A 22,973-nucleotide genomic window follows, 5' to 3' on the forward strand; every position below is an offset into this window, starting at 1 on the left:
TGAACACCATGGTCACTTTTTATTCCAAGTCTAAATATTTCAGCAATTTGGAAATTTACTGTAGGTAAATGAGATAATTCACACTTTTATGATAACAAAAATTAAGCATGGAATCCTCTGTTACATAGTGCAGTATTAATAATGATCAAGAAATGAATACAGTGTTTATGGAAACCAGTACTAGATGAGATGTGTCTCCTTGGTCACAATTCGATGCATGTCATATCCAGGCTGCACGTCAAGGCAGTAACAGATACTGAATTGTTTTAATTTTACATTGATCCAGAATTAAGTACTTCTACCCAATGACAGATGCAGCTCTTCCGGAGGCAGCTACAGTGCTCATTACAATATGTTTGAAGGCACATATATATAAAAGTTAAAAAATTCAGAATAAAGTAAATTTGCATTTATTTATTGACTAATTTAAGCTGTATGTGCAACCTTCACCACTTTCTGAAACTACTTCAAATACATTTCTCGTTAATAATATATACAATTAAGAGTTTATAAATTTGTCCATTCCAATATCCCCTCTGTCATCCTGCGCCCCACAAAAAAAAAAAAATACACAAGTCGTAGTGTATATAATGATCCAATTCTCACAGATAACACCAATAAACATGCATATTATATGGTGAAATTCAAAAAGGAAACTAAAATACACTCTGCGGAATGTAAATCAAATTTGTAAATAGAATTAAGCAGACAATAAAAAGAGCAAAATCTAAATCCTGAACAGATTTCCTTCCTAGGCAAAGTAACATCATTTGTTAAAGCATAAAAGGATAAGAGAAAACAAAAAACATGAGAAACTTTATAAAAACAGCCCAAACCAAGTCGGCCTAATTAATGCAGTATTTTTTCTAAATCTAAATTATTAGGTAGGTATATTTGATATTTTTGCACAATTGTACATTTTTCATAATTTTATTACAGATGAAGTACATATAACTTTTGTTTAATTAAAGCAAAGACAAAACCTGAACAATTCTGTTGAACCTAATCAAATGGAGGAAAAAAAAAAAATCAAATAGCAGGAAAAAAAAGTTTTCCAAAACTCTTAACAGAATTTCAATTTGTATTGCTGCTGCTAAACATTGACATTATACAAGTTACAGTGTTCAAGATATTACAGCAGACCTCTGTTTGATGTTACAGTTTGCTTAGTAGACAACAGGAGGATAAAGATGAGATCCAATCACCCCAGCCTCCTGCGGGCTGATGCTGTTTTGCAGAATGACGTAGACTGAGGATTGTTCAACCAAGCCAATCTTCTTGGACAAGACTGCACTACAGATCAAGCCTAAAAGCTGGAGCCAAAAAAGGTTCTTTAGAAAACACTTGTTTGTGAAAGTACAACAATGCCAAAACTGAGATCACAGAAGATGAAGACAAATATAGCCTTTACTAATTATAATGTACATATTTTAGGCTAGTTAGTACAATAGCTTTGAGAACATATAGCCAAGGCCCTGGCCTAATAATAAAGAGTCCACTCCAGAACAAAGACATGTCATTTATGAAAAAGTTAGTTTCCTTAGGAAAAGTATTAGCTCATATTTGTACAGATATGGTAAGAGCTAGCCAGGACCACAACTAGGTGACAGTGTACCTTGACTATTGTGACAATTAATTTTTACATTTCAACTTACATGTTGTAATATCACTCTCTAGTTTTTAAAATTATTTAATTTTCACTGACATTTGTAAAGTGTATACGTGGCTTATAACCATTTGCAAACTGAAAGCACAACAAAAGCCAATCACTAACAATTCTGTAGTAATTGTTATTTAAAGAAACAAAACTGTCAAATATTACATGTATTAGCCTCATTAGCAGGAGAATGTTCTTGTCAATTAGTATCTACTTTCAGTTTTTTCTTTTTCTTTTTAAATGCACATAGCATGTAAGCAAAGGTCAGCATCTAAAATAATTTTGGTCTCGTCCATTTCAGGAGATGGACGTCTCTGAAGGAACTCCATTAGCAGCTGTGTGATTTTACCTTTTTTTATTAACAACTATCATTCCGGGGTATCCAAGAATATACAAGCAAGAGAAGCAGAAAAATGGCTCAGAAAAAAAAGAAAATTCTAAACAGGCTTCAAGTTCAAGTTGAAGGTACGGTATGTCAGAAATTGACCTGGAACAGATAGGTGAAAGAATAGACCTCCAGGGCCTTGATGCTGCAACATTGGCTCCAATTGAGAGCGAAAGTGGGAGTACAACTGCAAGTGAACTGGGCCAGGAGAACTTGTCGATTCTAGGAGGTTCATTGGAACTGAGCATGGCCTTACTGTACCCATTGTCAACTAACCTCCGTGAGTCAGCAGCACCAACTCCAACCAGGCTTATTATGCCCACAGAGTACAGAGGAGACCAAAATGAACAGTCCAAGCTAAAGGTAACAATTACGGCAAATAACTACTGCCTCTCTTTGGGGGAGTTGACATAAAGGATATGAGAAAAAGATATAAAGGACATAAACAAGAAGCTGCTACAGGATATTAAAGATAAGGAGAAACAGTTAAATAATTGTTTTGAGGCAACATTTAAATACATGCTAGATATAAAGAAAAAATACAGGAAAACACGAGCAAGTATGAGAATAAATTTAGAGCACTTGGTTGCTCAGCTTGTAGATTTTAAGCAAATGTTCGCGACTCATATTGAAATAGTTAAACTGGCGTCTACTACTGACAAAAAAGCAATGGGTGCAAATTCTGAATGCAAAGTGCTTAGAGTCAGACTAGCTGCACTGGAAGATGGATACAGAAGGAATAATATTAAAATCGAAGGTCTCCCTGAAAACCGTGAAAGTCCAAACCCAGTGAAACTCACAGCTGAACTATTCTCTAAAATAACTGGAGAGGACTTTAAATGAGACACAGATATCAGCAGCTTACCACATACGGGGATTGAATTCTTCAAAACCTAGAAGCCTTATTGCATGTTTTGACAAATTACAATCTAAATTAAATTTGATGTCACTTCTCAGACTGAAACAAGACATTATATTTGAAAATAACCACATTAATTTTTTTCTGATTTCTAACTTTCAACAGTTGCTGAACGTGCCACATTTTACAGCATTAAACAGTGCTTGGGCAAAGCCGAAATAAGATACAGCCTCTTGTATCCTGCTAAATTGAGAGTGTATATTCAAGGCAAAGTTATACACTTTTAGCTCTCTGGATGAAGCAGAAAAAGAACTAAGAAAATTGATCTCGACACTTTTTGAAATAAGATCATGAATCACATCGTGTCCTGTCAGGGCAAATAAGATTATACCTTCAGTTTGATCCATTGGTAATGAGACTTTTGCCATAACTATACATTATATTTTCTTCTTGGTTATTTTTAGTTACAATATATATATATATATATATATATATATATATATATATATATATATATATATATATATATATATATATATATATATATATATATATATATATATATATAAGTATATAAAAACCTCATAGTATACAGTATATCCAAGCAAATTGATTTTTTTTTTTGGAGACAAATACATCCTCAGAGGTTTCTCCATGGGTACTGTTTAACATCATTCCCTGGGTTTATTCTTTCGGACTGTTTAACATTATATTCTACGTTTATAGTATTTGGACTGTATTGCCAATAGATATCTTTATCTTAATCCTTCTACACTGCTGCTCTGCTGCTGGGGGGCTTGTTTTGTTTTAGATGTGCTTTGTCTCTAGGTATGTCAAAGGCCTGGAACTTCGTGAAGTGTTATGTAGCCTCACGTGAGGAATCAAAATTTGGGGGTTGGATTGGTGCGGAGGTGGGAGAGAAAGAGAGCAAGTAATCTCTAATCTATCCTTTCTACCCCCACAACTGTAAGTGCCAACACAACAATAGGCATCATAGCAATACGTCCTGCCATGACTGGAAATTAAGGTTAAAGCTATCTTATGTAATAATGTACTACATTCATTTAAGAGTAGAAAATGTCAACAAAAGTTCAGAAGTAATGTCTCTATGACCAAACAGTGAACTTTGTGAGCTGGAATTTCAAAGATCTCAATGCACAAAGAACTCACCTAACAGGTCTAAATTCCAAGATCGTGTTTTTACAGGAGACCCACTTATTAAGGAATGATCAGTTTCGGTTGTAAAGAGATTGTCTGGTCAAATATTCCAGTCAGCTATACAAAGAAAACTAGGTGTGGGAATCTTAATACATGGAAAAATTTCACTGGTAGTATCAGATGTAATATCCGATTCTGAAAGGCAATGTGTGATCATTATGGATAATGTATTTAATTGTAAAGTGATTTTGGTATCTACGCACCCAATGTAGATGATAGAGACTTCATCTAAAGTGTTATTTGCATCCATTCCTAATGTGAACACTCAAAATTATAATGGCCAGACTTTAACTGTGCTTTAAATCCAAACCTGGATAGGTCTTCAGCCACAGGGGCGATAAAATATAAACTGCAAAAACAATTACACAGTTTGTAATTGATCATAAGACCCTTGGAGATTTCTAAATCTTCTTACCAGTACATCATTGTTACCCAAGAGTTGATTGTTATCTATAAAGAAATAATTTTTTGACCACGATCAAATCTTGCAAGTAAGACACTATTGTTATCTCTAACCATGCCCGTCTGATCATGCATCTCAAATCATTTTGCTCCACATACTCATCTCATAGTATATATCCAAGCAAATTGATTTTTTTTTTTGAGACAAATACATCCTCAGAGGTTTCTGCAGGAATACTCTAGGAAACTCTGAAGGCATTTTTAGGAGGACAGATTATTTCATATTTCTCCAACAAAAATAAATTGTAAACCAAGAAGGCATCAGAGTTAATCAGTAAAATTACCAGAATAGATTAAGAACATGCCAGGTTTCCAAAGTAGGCACTTCATAGGAAAAAGACTTTGCAATCAGAACTCAACCTTTTGACAACAAAAGAAACTGAACAATTTATTTCTAAATCACAACATCATTACTATGAACACGGACAGAAGGCTAATAAGATCTTAGCTCAACAAATCCACAAGCTGGAAGATTGCAATGCAACATCAGTAATTACCAACACAGACAGAGACAAAATCGTTGACCATAAAAATATAATGCACACATTTAGAAACTACTGTAAGTCCTTATATTCTACTCAGTTGAAAGGCAACATACAAATCAAATACATTTTTTGATGCATTACAGATACCACAACTAGATACTCTTAGTGCAAAGGAATTGAATAAACCTCCGACACTCTCAGAATTACTGGACGCCATAAACTTACTTCAGAGTGGGAAAGCAGCAGGTCCTGATGCCTACCCTACCTAAATTTTCTAAATAATAATAATAATAATAATAATAATTTTTTGCATTTATATAGCGCTTTTCTCACTACTCAAAGCGCTCAGCAATTGCAGGTTAAGGGCCTTGCTCAAGGGCTCAACAGAGCAGAGTCCCTATTGGCATTTTACGGGATTCGAACCAGCAACCTTCCAATTGCCAGTGCAGATCTCTAGCCTCAGAGCCACGACTCTGCCTATTTTCAATTTTTTTTAATTTTTTAAATAATTAATCTTTTAAATAATTTTCAGTTAAGTTAGCTCCCCTTTTATTAGCAACATTTATAGAAGCCAGAGACAAAATTCTACCTCAGACTTTTTTCCCAAGACATTAATTGCTGTCTTTCCTAAGAAAAGTAAGGACATATTACAATGTGCATCACACAGCCCAATCTCACTTCTGAATAATGATGTTAAAATACTCTCCAAAGTTCAAGCTAGAAGGACTGAGAAAGTGCTTCCCTTGATAATATCACAAGACCAAACCAGATTCATTAAAGGCAGACACTTAGCTTCCAATCTTCGACGCCTGCTTAATGTAATGTATTCACCCACAAAGTCTAACACCCCAGAGATGATATCTCTGGATGCACAAAAAAAAAACATTCAATATGGTTGAATGGGACTACTTATTCACTACATTTCACAAATATAGGTTTGGCCTGAACACATAGAATACAATTATTCAACTTAAAATCTTTTATCAAGCACACCTATCTCGTTTAAAATTGTCCAAAATGTTTTCGTGGCAAGATCCAAACTGTGAATGTTGCAATCAAGCTCCAGCCTCATTGGGAATACATTTTAGACTTGCACCAAATTAACATCATTCTGGAGCAATATTTTTAAATGCCTTTCAGACTGCCTTGGTGTCACAGTCATTCCTAATCCATTAACAATTGTGTTTGGTGTACTGCCAGATGGGTTTAAAGTGGAGAAGGACAAATAAACTTTAATTGCCTTTACTTCAATACTAGCATGACTTACTGTATCTTGCTCAACTGAAACAATCCTAGCCCACTTCTTAATTCAGTGCGTAACTGATATTATATACTATTTGAAAGTGGAAAATCAAATTCTCACTTAGTGGATCTGTTCAAAACATTTTTAAAACCTGGCAAGCTCTAATCAATAACATTTTAGAATAAGCTTTTATATGGGGGAAAAGAATTCTCCTCCCTCTTTTTTACTTTAAGTTTTGCTCTGGCTATTGGCCTTCCTGTCTTTCTCTTGGGTTGGGGTTGAACTGAATTCAGTTTTGTTAAGTTTGACTTGTTTGTATGGAATGTTACTTGCTTTTAATAAATTAAAAAAAAAGTTTCTAAAATAATCAAAATACCTTTGGGTACAGTGCATATAAGTGACAGACTGATTGATTTTAAATTAACATTCACTAACCTGGTTAATCCAATAAGTTACTTTTTAAATTATTCAACAGGGTGGCAGTACTGCTGTCGCCATATGACTAGATTAGAATCACCTTCTGTGAATAGTTGGAATGTTCCCATTATGTTTATTTGCCAGTGTAATTGGTATAAAAGTTCTACATTATAGGGCAGTCTTTTAGAAATCTGTACAAACCAGCAGGGTTCTGTAGAATATGTGGGCTATTGTAGAATATAAACCTCTCCATGCAAATCATCAAGTGGCTTATCAATTCACCATCCAAAAAATATCATGCTTAAGAATTTTTCATTTCTCCTTACAAGAGTTTGGTCTGACTGTCAACCAAACAACTTAAAAAGGTCCTAAGTGAAGAAGCCCTAACTGCTGTGGTATTAGACCATTAATAGTTTTTCTTGGTGCATGCTTTACATGTTACAGTCTAATGGGCTGCACATCTGTTATTTCATTTTAAAAATGGTACACAACAATATTAAAGCAGCATTAATTAGCTGAGTGATTTAGTAAACACAAACTTTGTTTGCAGTCAAGTTGTAGAGGAGAATGTTTGCCATATTTCTTACCATTAAGGCTGCAATTCCTACAAATACAGCCAGGACAAGTGTGCCTTTAGACTGAAAGAAATCAGCGATTGCAATAGGACAGGGCTGAAAGACAAAGAATACAGCACTTAACTTCCATATAAAGACATCTATAAACTCTAAATTCTCTTGTTCCTAAAGAAAATAGTACATTTTCTAATACTTTATGATAGTATCATACAGTTCACTAGTAATCTAAAATTTTGCTGCTGATGTATTATTTGGGTTTGTTACCCATATGCCATTCATTGATGAATTTCTTGAAAATGTTATATTTATGGGCAGCATGGTGGTGCTGCTGCCTCACAGTAAGGAGACCAGGGTTTGCATCCCAAGTCCTCCCTGTGTGGATTTTACATGTCCTCCCCAAGCCTGCATGGGTTTCCTCTGAGTGCTCCTGTTTCCTCCCACTGTCCAAAGACATGCAGATTAGGTGAATTGGCAATGCTAAATTGTCCCTAATATGTGTGTGTGTGTGTTCACCCTGCGATGGGCTGGCTCTTTGTCTGATGTTTGTTCCTGCCTTGTGCCCTCCCTGTGCTAGTTGGAATTAACTCCAGCGTTCCCCGTGACCCTGGTCTGGATTAAGCAGGTTAGAAAAGTACATGTTATGTTTATTCTATGCAATGAAAAGTGTTAAGAATGAATCATTCCAGTAGCTTAACTCATGTTTTGACTGCTTTAATAGGATCATCAAGAATGGAGCAGAAGGCTAGCTAACCAAATCATAAGGAACCTTAGTAAACTAATTTTATTTATAAAAAGCATTCTCAGATCTCGTGCTGAAGCAGAATCAGAATCAGGTTTATTGGCCAAGTATGCATGCATACAAGGAGTTTGACTCTGGTTTTAATGATTTTCCAATTATATGTTACATATACACAACATTTAATCAGACACCACAGATTAAAAAAAAAAAGAAAAAAGAAAAACAACACATAAAAATTATATATATATATATATATATATATATATATATATATATATATATATATATATATATATATATATATATATATATATATATATATATATATATATATATACACACACATACATACATACATACATACATACATACATACATACATACATACATATATAAATAATATGTGAACAGTATTGCAAGACCCTGAAGGGACTGGATTAATGAATCAAACCATTTGTGAGCCTGATGGCCTATGGAGGGGAAAAAAAAAAAAAAAAACCTATTCTTATATCTTTTTGTTTTGGCATATATTAATCAATAATGCCTGGCTGACAGAAGAAGTTCAGAAAGGTTGTGGCCTGGATGTGAGGGGTCTGTAATGATTTTCTTAGCCCGATTCATGACTCTGGAATAATACAGGTCCTGTAAGGTGGGCAGACTGGCAAAAATGATATTTTCAGCAGACCTGACTATTCGATGTAGCCTGTTTTTGTCATGTTTTGTCACTAATCCGAACCACACCGTTATGGATAAGCTGAGAACAGACGCAACGACTGTTATGTAATACTGAATCCGCAACTCCTGTGGAAGGTTGACGTTCCTCAGCTGTCGCAGGAAGTACATTCGCTGCTGTGCCCCTTTTGTAATGGATCCTACATTGGTCTCCCATTTCAAGTCCCGGGAGATTATAGATCAAAGAAATGTTAAAGTTTACAGAACTTTGACAGCAGTGTTAAGTATGGAGAGGGGGCATAATATTGTTGGACCCCTCCTAAAATCCACTGTCAACTCCACAGTTTTGAGTGATTAGCTCCAGATTGTTCTGACTACACCAAAGGGCCAGCTGCTTAACCTCCCATCTGTATGCAGACTCATCAAAATTCCTGATGAGCCCAATGACGGGTGACAGAGGCAAGGATGGAAAGCTGGGTGAGTTCTGAGTGGAGGAGTTCTGGGATTATTGTGTTGAATGCAGAGCTGAAGTCCACAAACAGAAGCCTTGTATATGTCCCTGGGTTGTCAAGATGTTGCAGGATGTAGTTCAGACCCATGTTGACTTCATCATCCACTGACCGGTTCTCTCAGTAAGCAAACTGAAGGGTGGTCCAACAAGGGAGCTATGATGTCCTTCATGTAAGCCAACACCAGTCTCTCAAAGGTCTTGACCACAGACGATGTCAGAGCAATAGGCTTTAAGTCAATACGTGTAAAGACAGAGGTCAGTTGATCAGCACAGATTTTTAAGCAGGAGGGTGAGACCCCATCCAGACCTGTTCATTTCTTGGTGTGTTGTCCTTTGAAGAGCCAACACATATCCTCTTCAGAGATATTTAATTCAGGTTGAATGTGTGGGGAGGGAGAGTTGTATAAATCTGGAGATCTGTAATGTCTATTGTATTCTGGGGCTTATCAAACCTGCAGTAAAAAGCATTAATCAGCCAGCTGGTGATTTACTGCAATATGGGGGGAATTGTTTCCTGTAATTTGTAATATTTTGTAGTCCTTTCCACACTGATACAGGGTCATTGGCTAAAAAACTTATTTCTCAGTGTAACTCTTTTTAGCCAATTTGATTTCTTCTGAAACTGTGTTCCTCATCAAAGATAAAAGTCTACACTTTTTTGCAACTGCTTTGTTATAACAAATGAAATGCAAGTATCCTACTGTAAGGTCATGAATATGTCAAACATGACACTGTATAATTGCAACTGTTTCTACATGTACTTAAGCATCATGACTCTTCATAGCAAATGTTTTGACGGCATACTTACAGTGTAAAGTTGAAAAGCACCTATTGTTGGGCAAGTGTCTTTCACAAGTACATCCAAAGATCCAAGTAAACCACAACAATTAAGCTACAAAAAAGAAAAAGAAAAGAAGAAATATAATTATATCCATTAACCCTTCTTTAAAAATGCCGATACTCGAGAATATGGCTATTTTGTATTCCGGACATTTGGATAACAACCAAAATTAGTAAACTGTATTAAATATTATATATTAATGTTGAAAATGTTTCTTGATTACAAAAAAAAAAACTTATTTGAAGAACATATTTGAAGACTATTTGCTTATTTTAAATATTTTGAAATTCTACCAAATAAGGTGACATATCTTACAATATTTTAAATGGTTAAAATCCACTTAAAATACCTAAGTTAATCTGTCAAAAATAACTTTAAAACACCTATAAAAGACGTTGAAGTGACTGCTGTGTAAAAATTCATTTCAGTGATGAAGTATTTTCATAAAAACTTCAAAACTGACATGAAGAAATCTGCAATACTGACACCACCTTCTTGTGTACCCTATGACATAGAATTAGATCAGCATTCTACTTGCATGCTGTAAAATGCGAGTAAAGGACACTGGTGTCAGGAAGGGTATCCAGCCATAAAATTTCTGCACCCTCACAATGGCGAGATACAATGATTGGAGGTACAAAACATGGAGGGGGTACATTCCATAGTATTTCATAGGTGCCCCTAACTGTCAACGTCAAATAGAAATTTGGGGAAACCTGGCAAACTACAGACAGGAAAACTAGATATAGGATGGTCATAGAACTGATGCACTGCGGGGAGGCCAGTTTGGTGGCAGTAGAGGGCAAGGGGTGAAGGAGACTAAGAATTACAGATTAGAATATTAACAACATGACAGAAGAGGGTGGGTGGGGCAGGGATTATTAAGTAAAATAGTAAAACGTACTGAACAGAATCCTAGCAGAATCTGTGCAGTGCACAGGAGATGAGGTGGAAAACTAAAGATGCAAGAATGCTTAGTGGAAGGAACAAGATTTCCAGCAGGGGAAAAGTGATTGCAAAGCTGAAGTTGACATACTTGTGTCTGAAAATTGGCAGATAAAGTGATGCTGGTGAAGAGGATGAATGAGCAAGCTGTAGTTGTTAAGATGACTAACAAAAATAGCATCAGTCTATGCTTTAATGGACAGAAGCAGCAACAAAGAGAAAGGTGAGTTTTGGGACAACTGGTGGAAATTACATCTTGGGTGTCCCACCAGAAGTTGACTATAATGGGTGGCACCTTAAATAGGAAAGCTGGAGCCAGTGCTGATGACCACGAGTAAGTCAATGGGAGCTTTAGCTTTGGTATCAGGAATCTTGAGGGTGAGAGGATTGAGGTGGTGGGTAATGTTATGAAAATGGTTATGTTTTAGAAAGAGGAAAATAAACTGGTAAATTATTACTTTAGTGGTGATAGGGAGTATAAAAGATTTATTCTTAAGAAATCCTATACTCAGAGACAAGAAGAAAAATAAAAAAGCAATAATCTCCCTAATTCAAAAAGCCAAACAGCCTAATACACCTTTAGTGAATGTAAGTACATTGTTTCTTGGCACAGCATGTATTGTTTACATATATTTTCACCTTAAATGTTACCATACATTTTTAGTCAACAAAAAACTAACAGGGCAGTGCTGCCATGAGGCAACTGTTTATTTAGTGAACACCACATTTCAAACAGCTTGTCGCATAAAATACATGAAGCAGAAATTACTTTTGATAGTGACACTTTACTCTTCTTTTTGTGTGCATTCTCCAGTTTAACACGACTCCCCTGTATTAGCACTTGCACCACCTGTTTTCTCTACTAATTCACTGCTACTAATGATTCTGCAGCTCATTTACTTGTATTTTCTCATTATCACTTACTCCCTTTGGTATATGTTGTATGTTTACACCCGACGACTGTATTTTAATCAAACTGCTGCATATTATATTTACTGCTTTCATTAGTGCCATTGCTGGTTACCATCTCTCGTTTGGCAGTCAAACGCACCCTTCTGCTAGAAGTGCAGCACATATCCATGGTTGCTGTAGTGGCTCAAGTCCATCAGTTCAATCTGCCCAAAATGATGGGCTCAGAGAAACTTATGAGTATTTGGAACAATTTTTACTTGAACCAGTCAAAAAACTCCATTAATACTACGGCACTCTTTTGAACTCTCAGAAATCAAAAGAAAACAGTGTTTTTCAAAGATTCAGATTTTGGTTTGTGATCTTCTTGTGGTCTGTACATGACAAACTATTTATGTGATGAAGCTGTGGACCAAGTCTGGTCAGAGGCCAGGTCCAATAGAAAGAGCATACATGTTTAATCATAGCACCAGGAAGCACACTTTCTCCTCGGTCATGACAACAGTCATTAAACCATTGCTGCACAGTACTTATTTTTCATATTAAAAACTAGATAATACTTAGAAAAAACAAGTAAATAACGAAGTTATAAGATGTGAGATAGTGTTACTTTACACCAGTGCTTCTCAAATAGTGGGGCACGCCCCCCTTTGACCTCGGGGAACATGCTTTTTTATTTTTCTTTTAAATTTTTTTTGAATTTAGAATGCACTTTAAATCTTTTCTGTTACATTTAATAAAGCTATTCTTTGTTGTAAATTGGTCCATATTTCTTTCTTTTTTTATTCTCTTATACGTTAATAAAGATACAGTGTTATGCAGAGGGGTACTTATAACAATTTTATAGACAAATGATACTATTTATAGTCGCGCGGGGGGGCGCGAGATGTTTTCTTCTTCCTAGGGGGGGCATGACAGAAAATAATTGAGAAGCACTGCTTTACACCAATGCCATTATTAATATGTTGCATCATACTGGTTCAAATTATTCTTTTCTTTGCAGTGCATTACTCTCTGTTCTTGATGTGGACTCTTTTCCATACTGTCTATTTGTTCCGCATTCACAAATTTCAGTTTAATATATTATCTTGTTTTCTTTCTTTAATGCTTTGATATGTTATATGTCCTTTTTGGCATTAAATTATCAACTCACCCCATTTTGCAAAATCTTTAAAGTCACCACTAGGCTGGGATCTTTTTCTTTCACATATTTCAAATAGATAGTTTCATAAAACTTGCTTAGCTGGTCTGCTACCTGAAATGCAAAAATTAGACAAAAGTAACTTATTTTACTGGGAATGATATCTATGAGCAGTACATGAAATATAACTACAATCTACATCAGGAAATCAGATACTGCACTGTATGACAAAGTATCTATAAAGGCATTTCCCTTCACAGCTATACAATATGGATTTACAAGTAAATTAAATAAACTAATTTTAAAATATTTTAAATCCTCCAGTTATGCTTAAAATTTATTTTTATGATATCAACTTTGTTATTTTGTGAAATAATTATAGAAATGATACTGACGGTTCTGCAAGTGTTAAGAATACATAACATTTAAAAGAACTGATCTTATCACCTTTGTTTTATATATACATGCGAACACAACAAACTACAAATATACACTATATGGACAAAAGTATTGGGACACACCTCTTAATTATTGAATTCAGGTGTTTCAATCAGACCCAGTGCCAAAGGTGTATAAGACCATGTAAAGTCACAGAGTGAGGTCAATGACTGCTAAGGTGCATGGTATATAAAAGTCACAAACGATTTCAAAGCTAAAAAGAGTTCTAAACATCCACTGGCATTAATGTAAGCAACTATGCAGTGGGACCTTCATGGAATGGGGTACATTGGTCGAGCAGCTGCATGGAAGCTTCACATCACCAAGCGTTGGATGGAGTGGTGTAAAGCACACCGCCACTGGACTGTGCAGCATGTTCTGGGGAGTAATGAAGCACACTTCTCTTTGGCAGTCAGATGGGCGAGTCTGGGTTTGTTGGATGCTAGGGGAACATTACCTGCCTGACTGCATTGTGCCAACCGTGAAGTTTGGTATAGGAGGTATAATGGTGTGGAGCTGTTTTTCAGAGTTTGGGCTAGGCCTCTTACTTCCAGTGTAGGGCAATCTTAATGCTTCAGCATACCAAGACATTTTGGACAATGCTATGCTTCCAACTTTGTGGGGACAGTTTGTCAAAGGCCCTTTTCTATTCCAGCATGACTGTGCTCCAGTGCACAATGCAAGGTCCATAAAGACATGGTTGGATTAGTTTGGTGTGGAAGAACTTCACTGGCCCCCACAGAGCCATTGACCTCAACCCCATCAAACACCTTTGAGATGAACTTGAATGGAGATTGTGAGCCAAGCCTTCTCATCCAACTTCAGTGCCGGACCTCATAAATGCTGTACAGAATGAATTGCTACAAATTCCCACAGAAAATTCCAAAATCTTGTGGAAAGCCTTCCAAGAAGAGTGGAGGCTGGTATAGCTGCAAAAAAAGGGGGACCAACTCCTTGTTAAAGCCTATGAACAGGAATGAAATGTCCCTCTTGGTGTAATGGTCAGGCATCCCGATACTTTTGTGCATATAGTGTATATTGAACATCACTGAAAGGATTTAATCAATAAAATTAGTGTGTTGTGGATGTCCTCATTCATCAGCACATTTCTCAGCTGGGTCATTTTTCATTTTTGCAAACATTACTTCAATAGGGAAGAATGGCATGTGGCCATATATAATAACCCAAAGGTAATTATTTGGACTGATATCTTGATGATTCATACAAATCGAGTTGATTGTATGCCGATTCACCCTGACTTATGAACAGTTATTATATATCCACAGTTGGGTTAGTTGAATGAAAGATGGTATATGCTATTGGGAATACATTTACGTCATGCTCAGGGACATATGTTAGTAACAGACGGCACAGCACAATCTTTAGCCAGCATAAACATTTGAAAAGTTTATTTTTTTTATAATTCCAATCTAGTATTAAACATGAAACACCCTTATTTTTAATACTAAATCTAATAATAAGTAATAATGCAGATGAAGTATTTTGTATACAGAGAAGCTAATGCATTACTTCTGACAGCTGCTAGAAGCAGTAACTCATCAGCAGAGAACTATGTGTGGGTTTTCCAGGTTTACTTACCAGTTAGTCCATTATAACATGCAGTACAATACAAACATAAAAGAGAAGAATGCTTTAGAAACTTAACAGTTAGGATTCTTTTGTCAGGGAAGAAGAAATGTTCATTGTATTTTTTTTTTTTTACTTTATTCTTTGGTGTTGTACAGTGTTTGTATACAGGTGTCAAACGTATAATTGTCAATTTCATATTTCTTTTAAGGAGGTACAAACGTTCTGATGAAGAGGCTCAACTTCCTCAAAATACATTTGTAGATTGTGTATACTATGTTTAAAGGCTGAAATCCTCCTCATTGTGATCCTTGCTTGAACCTTTACTCCAGAATTTGATTAAATTCAAGATTTCACTTTGCCATTTTCAAACGTTTTTAAGTGATTTTCCTTTGCCCCGTTTGGAATGTTTACTTATTTGTTGAAAAGCTTTTTATGTACAGAATGTAAATGTTGTATATTAACTTATATTTAACTTTACTCTCAATTATTTTCACACTAGCTCTTAGTGGGTGAAAAAAAAGTACTTTTGCTGCTAAAATGAAATTATTTACACATAAGCTACAACCAACACATATTACAATTTGGCCACAAAAGTAAATTAAGATTTTCCAGTAAGGATGCTTAAACATTTATTGTTTAATTTACTTTGAGTTTAAACCAACTAACCTGATCAAGTACGTTATTGATTTAATAGTAGGAAATGTAATCATCTTACTTTAAAACATTTTTGGCTAACAGAGAAATGATAACAATTAGTAACCTAAATTCCAAATCATTTTACAACATGAACATAAAATATGATCAGTATAGCTTAGTTTGGGAGCTCTTCAATCAAAATGGTAAAGTATTTCAGGTCAGTATTATAAATTTACACATCTACAATGCTTTACCACATATTAAAAAGAAAAGAAAAAAAAAAGCCCAGTGCTCGCAAGGTGCGAGTATAGTAACCTAAAATTCTGGCAGACTGGTGAGTAAAACCTAATGACCAATTAACATTAGGTATGGCACAGAGAGTATGTACAATTACATGACAACACAAGTTACTAATCAACATTGTTGAAAATAATAACTTTGGAAGCAAATCAGGAACTTGAGAGAGGTTAACACAAGTTTCTGTTGTTGAGTGTATTAGTACAGCCGTGGCCAAAAGTTTTGAAAATGACACAAATAATAATTTTCACAAAAAAGTTTACTGCTTCAGTGTTGTTAGATCTTTTCTGACAAACTCCAAGCATCGATTATGCAAGAATGGGCTGCCATCAGTCAGGATTTTGCCCAGATGATGATTGACAGCTTGCCAGTGTGAATTGCAGAGGGCCAACACTGCAAATATTGTCTCTTTGCATAAACTTAATGTAACTGTCAATAAAAGTCTTTAAAACTTATGAAATGTTTGTAATTATACTTCAGTATATCATAGAAACAGCTAAATAACAAAAAATAACGTTTCATAAAATCTAGTGGTACTTCAGTGTTTCATGCTGAGGACCAATTTGCTGAAGTCTAAGATACAGCCATCAGTCACCGGTTAGCATAATCTACATTAAAGTTACTGCATTTATTTTACTAAAGACATATATGTAAAAACATACTGAAATCCTAATACTTTGTTGTGGGATTTGCATTTTAAAGCCCCGGTTTCAAGCCAGTAATATATAATCAAACCTCAGCCATAAAGATAGTACAAAGCAAGCAGCAGAACAGCAGTGATGCACTGGGGCAACACACATCACTGCCACATGAAATAAAAGGACTGCAGTGGCCACAAGTGGGTTTATCCAGGATGACATTAAACTGAATTGAAAAGAGGTAGACCTACGCAGTAACCAATAATGGTTGGACAGGAAAGGGACTGAGTGTGAAGAAGTACTGAGCTAAAGAAAAAAACAGCAAACAAAAGAAATGGACAGGAGAGTTTAAGTAAACTTTGTTACTGTAGTACAGGTGTCCTCAAGTTTGGTCCTGAAAGACAGCAGTGGCTGCAGGGTTTTTGTTCCCAACAAATTGCTTAATTAGAAGCCAATCCTTTCTCATAACTTTATTTAGTATTATGGCTTGTTAGTACTTTCATTTTACCAAACCAAATCATTCCATTATTTTATATTTCCCTCTTATAAAAATAGTCTCCAAATGATTGTGAACTGAAGCAGATTTGTAATTGTCAGTAGTCGACTGTTTTCCATTTCATGCCAAATATTCTAAGTCAAATATTTCACGATGAGTCCTCAGAGCTGTAAAAAGAATCAAGTCCATTTAAGTTTCTCTCTTTCAGTCCTGGGGGCTTAATGCCATTTATCCCCACTCAACCCCAAAATTTACCTTTTATTTTTCCTTCTTTTATTCTGCATTCAGTGACAGATTTACATTGATATGAAATACAGAAATATTTGTATTATTGCCATAGTTATAAATGTTGGACTAACTAATTCTAACTCATTTTCCTATTAATGCACAATCTTTTCTGTGGAGTTTAATCAACATTGATAATTAATGACCAGTAAAGGAGGCATTATAGAAACTAAGTCTATAGATTAATTATAGTCGGTATACTCATTAGTAAATAGCAACCTAAATATCCAGAAGACCAGGAACAGTGGAATAGAAATTGTGGTAAAGATGAAATCTGAAATCACAAAACCAAGAAACTAGGAAATAAGTTCTTAAGTAACTAAGGTGTTAAGTCCAAATAAAAGTAGGGCACTCATGGAGACAACAACCGAGTTGATGATAAACTGCTGTGTATTTTATTATTTGCATTTCATTGTAATTTGGCAGAAGATAAGCAAATCAAGAAGCAATTAAAAACAGTGAATATATGTTTAAAACTATAAGAAGTAAATACGAAAATAGAACCTTAATGTATGGGTTAACTGAAATGAAGTGCAAAAATGTTGTTTAAGCAATAATTGGCTTTAAGTTAGAAAACTGGTTTAGATCAAAAACGTGTAACCACAGCAGCCCAACAGGACTGAAGTTCTAAATCCCAGCTGTGGTATATGTGTATGTCATGCACAGATACTACTGGAAACTTGTAATAGAGCTGTCAGATTGAACAGCACTACCTGAATATAACTTGAATTTATTTTAAAAAGGTATTATTCAAAGGCAAAAGATGACATTCAACTGTACAAGAACTGTACTACTATGCCTTATGTTAGTTGTTATTGTTATGCCTTATAATACATTCATATATTTTATTCAACATGCCATTCCATTTTGAGTCAAAGCAATTTCCATGTTTTAATAGAGAAGGTGTAAGAGAGGGATATGCAGTAAAACATAAAAGATTGTAACAGAGTATCAATGTAGACTTTTAGGGCAACAGTAATACAAGCAAAATATTATTTGTTTTTTTTTTCCCCTGTCCTTGTGTTTAAAGGAGTTAAAGGAGTATTTCTTTACTCAGATTTAAAAAATAAAAAAAGATCCTTTATTATTATTCATGACAATGTTACATTGGCTTGTACATACCACATCCTTCTTATTGAAAGCAAAAAATCCAGCGGCAAGCATGAATCCACAAAGGACAGCCAAAAATGCGGTGAACTAGGTTAAAACAAAAATACTCCATTATAGTACACGTCAGAAGTTTAAAAAAAAAAAACACAGAGGTGAAAAGGAGGAAGCAATTGGCAAATTAAAAGCAAACAAAAGGAAACAAACAGGCAAAAATGGATAAAACAGCAATGACAAGAAAGCAAAAAATTAACTTACAAATGAATAGTGTTGTTCCAAGCGAATTTTAACAAATGTACAGTTTAAAAGAAGCATAAGTGGAAACCATCAGTTTGTCCATTAACAATTTGTCTTGAGTCAGATGCCCAATAACTGCACCACAAGATGAGAGTCTTGGCAGAGACTTTCACCTAAAGACAGACTAACTGCTATGGAACTATAACACAATACTGAAAATCATTTTAATTACAAAATCTATTTATATAATATTTTTGTGATTTCATATTTGTGTGGGGTTTGGAAGGAAGGGGAATTGGACAATGTTGCTGTGTTTGTCTGTCTGCACTTGGCACAGTTTCAGATACATGATTAAGTCAAATGTAAATGTGAGCAAACACCACCTTTGACTTCAAGTTTTCATGAAACTCCACAAAATCAAAAAGAGTCATTATTTAGTCCACAGAAAACCTTAAATCGAAAAGTTTGCTATAAAATCAGAAATAAATTGTGTAAAATGTACACCATTTCCTCTTACTTCTTAGAGCTTTCCAACAATGAGAAACTAGAAACCATGTAGCAAAAACTTTCTGCATGAGTTATATTTGCCGTTAATATAATGTATAGTCACCACGTTTCTGTCAGTAATCAACTGAAAGCAACTTTTTTTGCATCCAAACTTTTTTATGGCAGTTTAATTTTATTAAGCCATGCTTGACCTCAAAAATTACTGTATTTGAGGGGTTTTATGCTGCAATAAAGGCTTTTTTTTCTTTTTTTATTAAAGGATATTTTCATCACACAGATAACAGTTAACACACACACACATTTACCATTTATGTCCACTAAGAAATAATCAGGTCAATTTCTTTATAAAACAGTAAATTCAGCATTCGCCTTCTGTTGTTAGCTGGCAGTATCCATTATGATAATGTGATAAACTAGTTATTGATTAGAAATGTAACTTAAACAAGTCATGTAGTAAGCACACATTGAGTGACAAATCAGAATAAGATAGTTACACCAGTGAGACTTAAGGGCATTTCTTAAATTTTTAATGTTTTTTGAAAGTAAATTTGCACACAACTCACTACAATTCTGTAAGTGTTGCTCCTCAATTCTAATTCTCAGGGGTATCTGCTGTATGTGGATGGGTGTGCTGCTCAGAAAGTTCATAGGTTGTTGCAATCATAAGCCTCTAGTCACGAAGCAAAATGTCCAATAAATATATTTATTTACATTTTTTTATTTTCTGTTCAAAAAGCAAAAACATACATTTAGTATGTGCTACAGCATAATTTATGATTTGTTCTGAGCTGCATATTAGGAGCTTTGATGCATTTTGTTTTTTTAATTACTGGCTATATAAACATGACCAATGAGCCCAAACTTCCACAAACTACAGAATGAAGACAAAGAAATGTAACACAATAAAAAAAGGATACTGAAAAATAGTACAATGAAATGGAAGGAAACTAATATAAAATGATGTTACTCTATGACAGAAAGGTATTTATAAAGGGGATGAAATTAAATAAAAGCAGAAAAAAATGCAGTAAAAGAGGACTTATGTTATAACAGAAAGGAATATATGCCTAAAGAAAGTATGGGGCAGGAGAGTGAACACTTACTATTGCCAGTAACACTCTCGATTCATTGGATACTCCACAACATCCCAGGATAGCTACAGCTAGGATCACAGCTCCAGTTGCAATCAGCACAAGCACACCTGTAAACAAGAGACAGGCAAGAAAATTATTGACTGATGTACAGCGTAACTTGTTAAAAACGTACACAATGCCAATATAAGCAGAATGACTCAATTACATAATACAGTAGTTGATTTTCAATTTATTTATGCAAGTTTGACTAATGCAAATATGTTTGCCGATGTCAGAACAGACCCCATCTACAGTATCTACAAGTCTCAGTCTAGATCTGCTGTTAGACTTTGCACTCTTTTTGGTCCAGTAAAATTTTGTGATTTAAGGGGTGGCACAGGATTGTACATTTCAAGTCACACAGCATCCAAAAAAAATGCCTGTTTGGCACAACATGTAGCTCTTCTATGTTTTAACAAAACATATTAGACCTTTATACTGTAGCTCCTTTTGTGACTCAATAGTTTACAATCTATCAGGTGGTTCATTTCCAACTCTAAGCTCAAGGGGCCAATGGTACAAGGTGGATTTAAACACCACTCTAGCATTACTTCCATGCTCAAGAGTGCATTCTGAAAGTCCTATGATGCTGTCCTCAGAGTTCAAAAACAAAAAAGAAGCTAACATTATCTAAACATGTACTTATCGTCCATATGACTGGGCACCGAGCAAAGGTGACACTAAATACACCACTAGGGCTGTCAAAATAGCCAAAAAAGTAAGATTTTAATTTCAAAATTAAAAATCAGTAAATATTCGAATATAATCAAAACTTACACTAACTATTCTGGCCATTAGATGTACGTTTGTACATGCTTTTATGCTTATTATAAGGCTGTCAAAAGTATTGAAATATTGACAAGTTTAATCTCAATACTCATTTTTAATGATATCAATTCTAAGCCCTCATTACGAGTGTACTTCGGGTGCACTCTGGCTTTTGACAATTAAGCCTCATAGGCTATAAATCAGCAAGGCTAGAGTTTTGGGCCCATTTCCACCCACTTGCAGGTATTAATAAGATGGCTGCTTCAGCAGAATCGGAGCCTTCATCAGCACACTTAATTGACAAAGAGGGCAGTTAGAGTGGAAATGGGACCAGAACACCACAAGATACGGCCAAGTCTGTATGCAAGATTTGTAACTGCACAGTATCAACTAAACAGGCTAACACAACCAATTTAGCCAAACACCTGAAGGACTGGCACATCACTCAGTACAAAGAATTTTGAGAGGGTGAGAATAGCGAGTGAAGTAAAAGAGATGGCAAGAGGCAAGTAGGTTGAAGGCAGACTTGTTTTATTAATTTGGAGGTGTCCAAGAGGCAACAATAGGGTACCATTTATATCAGGCATTCTACATAAAAAGCCAGTTGGCACCTGTGGACTCACCTAGAAAAGCAGCTGCTGTATGGCTTATGGGATAATCACAGTAAAAAGTCAAGGTCTTTACAATCTCCTTTACATATGCAGTTCAATTTTAATAAAGCTAAACTGAAACTTTCTAATTATACCTTATTGGTTTAGGCATTATGCATCAAACTAGCAGCCATGTATGATGAACAGTAATTGTGGGACACAATGTGTTGGCGAACGCTGATGAGCCTCTTTAAAGTGGGGTATTTTAAACAGTTGTAATAAAAGGAAAATCAGAAGATATTAATGAAAAGGTCTTAGAATTAAACAATAGTAAGGGATCTCAAGTTTATGAGTAAATCAGATCAGAATCAGATACAAAATATACTTTTAGGGCACAGGAGAAACATTTTGAAAAGCTGAAGTTTTACTAATGAAAATATCAAGCTAACTAGTCAACATTAAAAAAAAGCTGATCACACAAAAAAAAAGTGCAAAAACAGATCAGAAAAAAATACTCCAGCTTTGCATAGTCCGTTTGGGCAACTTGATGCCAAAAATCATCGTAAATAAGACAAACAACTGTTCTTATGGATGGATGGACAGGCAGGCAGACAGACAGACAGACAGACAGACCTTTGTCATCAGGGTTTTACAATCAAATGTCAGCTTTTCCTTTAAATTAAGATGCCTTCAAATAAATATGAAATACATTCAATTAGAGATTTTCAATCTGACAGCCCTACCTTCTATATTGTCATAGTATATTATATATTTATATTTATATATGGCTTATTAAACTGCTGTATCAAAGTTTTTCCTAGCAGAATGCACCTCAGCAACTAAAATGAGACATTAAAACATAAGCAGTCTTGCTGTGGCAAATGCAGTTGCAGGATTCATTTTTTTATTATGATTTTATCAGATCATTACAACTGCATACTTTACATATCAGAATGTTTATTTTGTGTATCTCATCGCTACTTAAAAAATAAATTGATTTTGATGCATTATTCACACCATGGATTATTAAGGCAAAATGGTTGGTTGCATTTTGATGGAACCTTTTGCACACCGCTCACATACAGGCAATCAGTTTCACAGGAATTAACAAATGTTGCATGTTGATTACCACATGTAAGTAAGGATTTCACCGTAATCTCCACATGTAATAATAATGACTCTATAAACACTG

General features: G+C 35.0%; 1 protein-coding gene across 1 annotated transcript in view; it reads right to left on the minus strand.

Moving 5' to 3' along the window:
* Positions 1 to 22,973, minus strand: part of LOC120537077 (CD9 antigen-like) — a 35,922-nt gene continuing 12,949 nt past the window's right edge. The window contains exons 3-8 of the mRNA XM_039765717.1: positions 20,394 to 20,491; positions 18,562 to 18,636; positions 13,072 to 13,173; positions 10,032 to 10,115; positions 7,314 to 7,397; positions 1 to 1,313 (exon numbers count right to left, since the gene is read on the minus strand). Coding sequence (XP_039621651.1) covers positions 1,167 to 1,313; positions 7,314 to 7,397; positions 10,032 to 10,115; positions 13,072 to 13,173; positions 18,562 to 18,636; positions 20,394 to 20,491 — 590 coding nt within the window. The 3' untranslated portion in view covers positions 1 to 1,166. The remainder of the gene's footprint in view (positions 1,314 to 7,313; positions 7,398 to 10,031; positions 10,116 to 13,071; positions 13,174 to 18,561; positions 18,637 to 20,393; positions 20,492 to 22,973) is intronic.

Source organism: Polypterus senegalus, chromosome 10, assembly GCF_016835505.1.
Source record: "Polypterus senegalus isolate Bchr_013 chromosome 10, ASM1683550v1, whole genome shotgun sequence".
NCBI classification, from domain to species: domain Eukaryota; kingdom Metazoa; phylum Chordata; class Cladistia; order Polypteriformes; family Polypteridae; genus Polypterus; species Polypterus senegalus.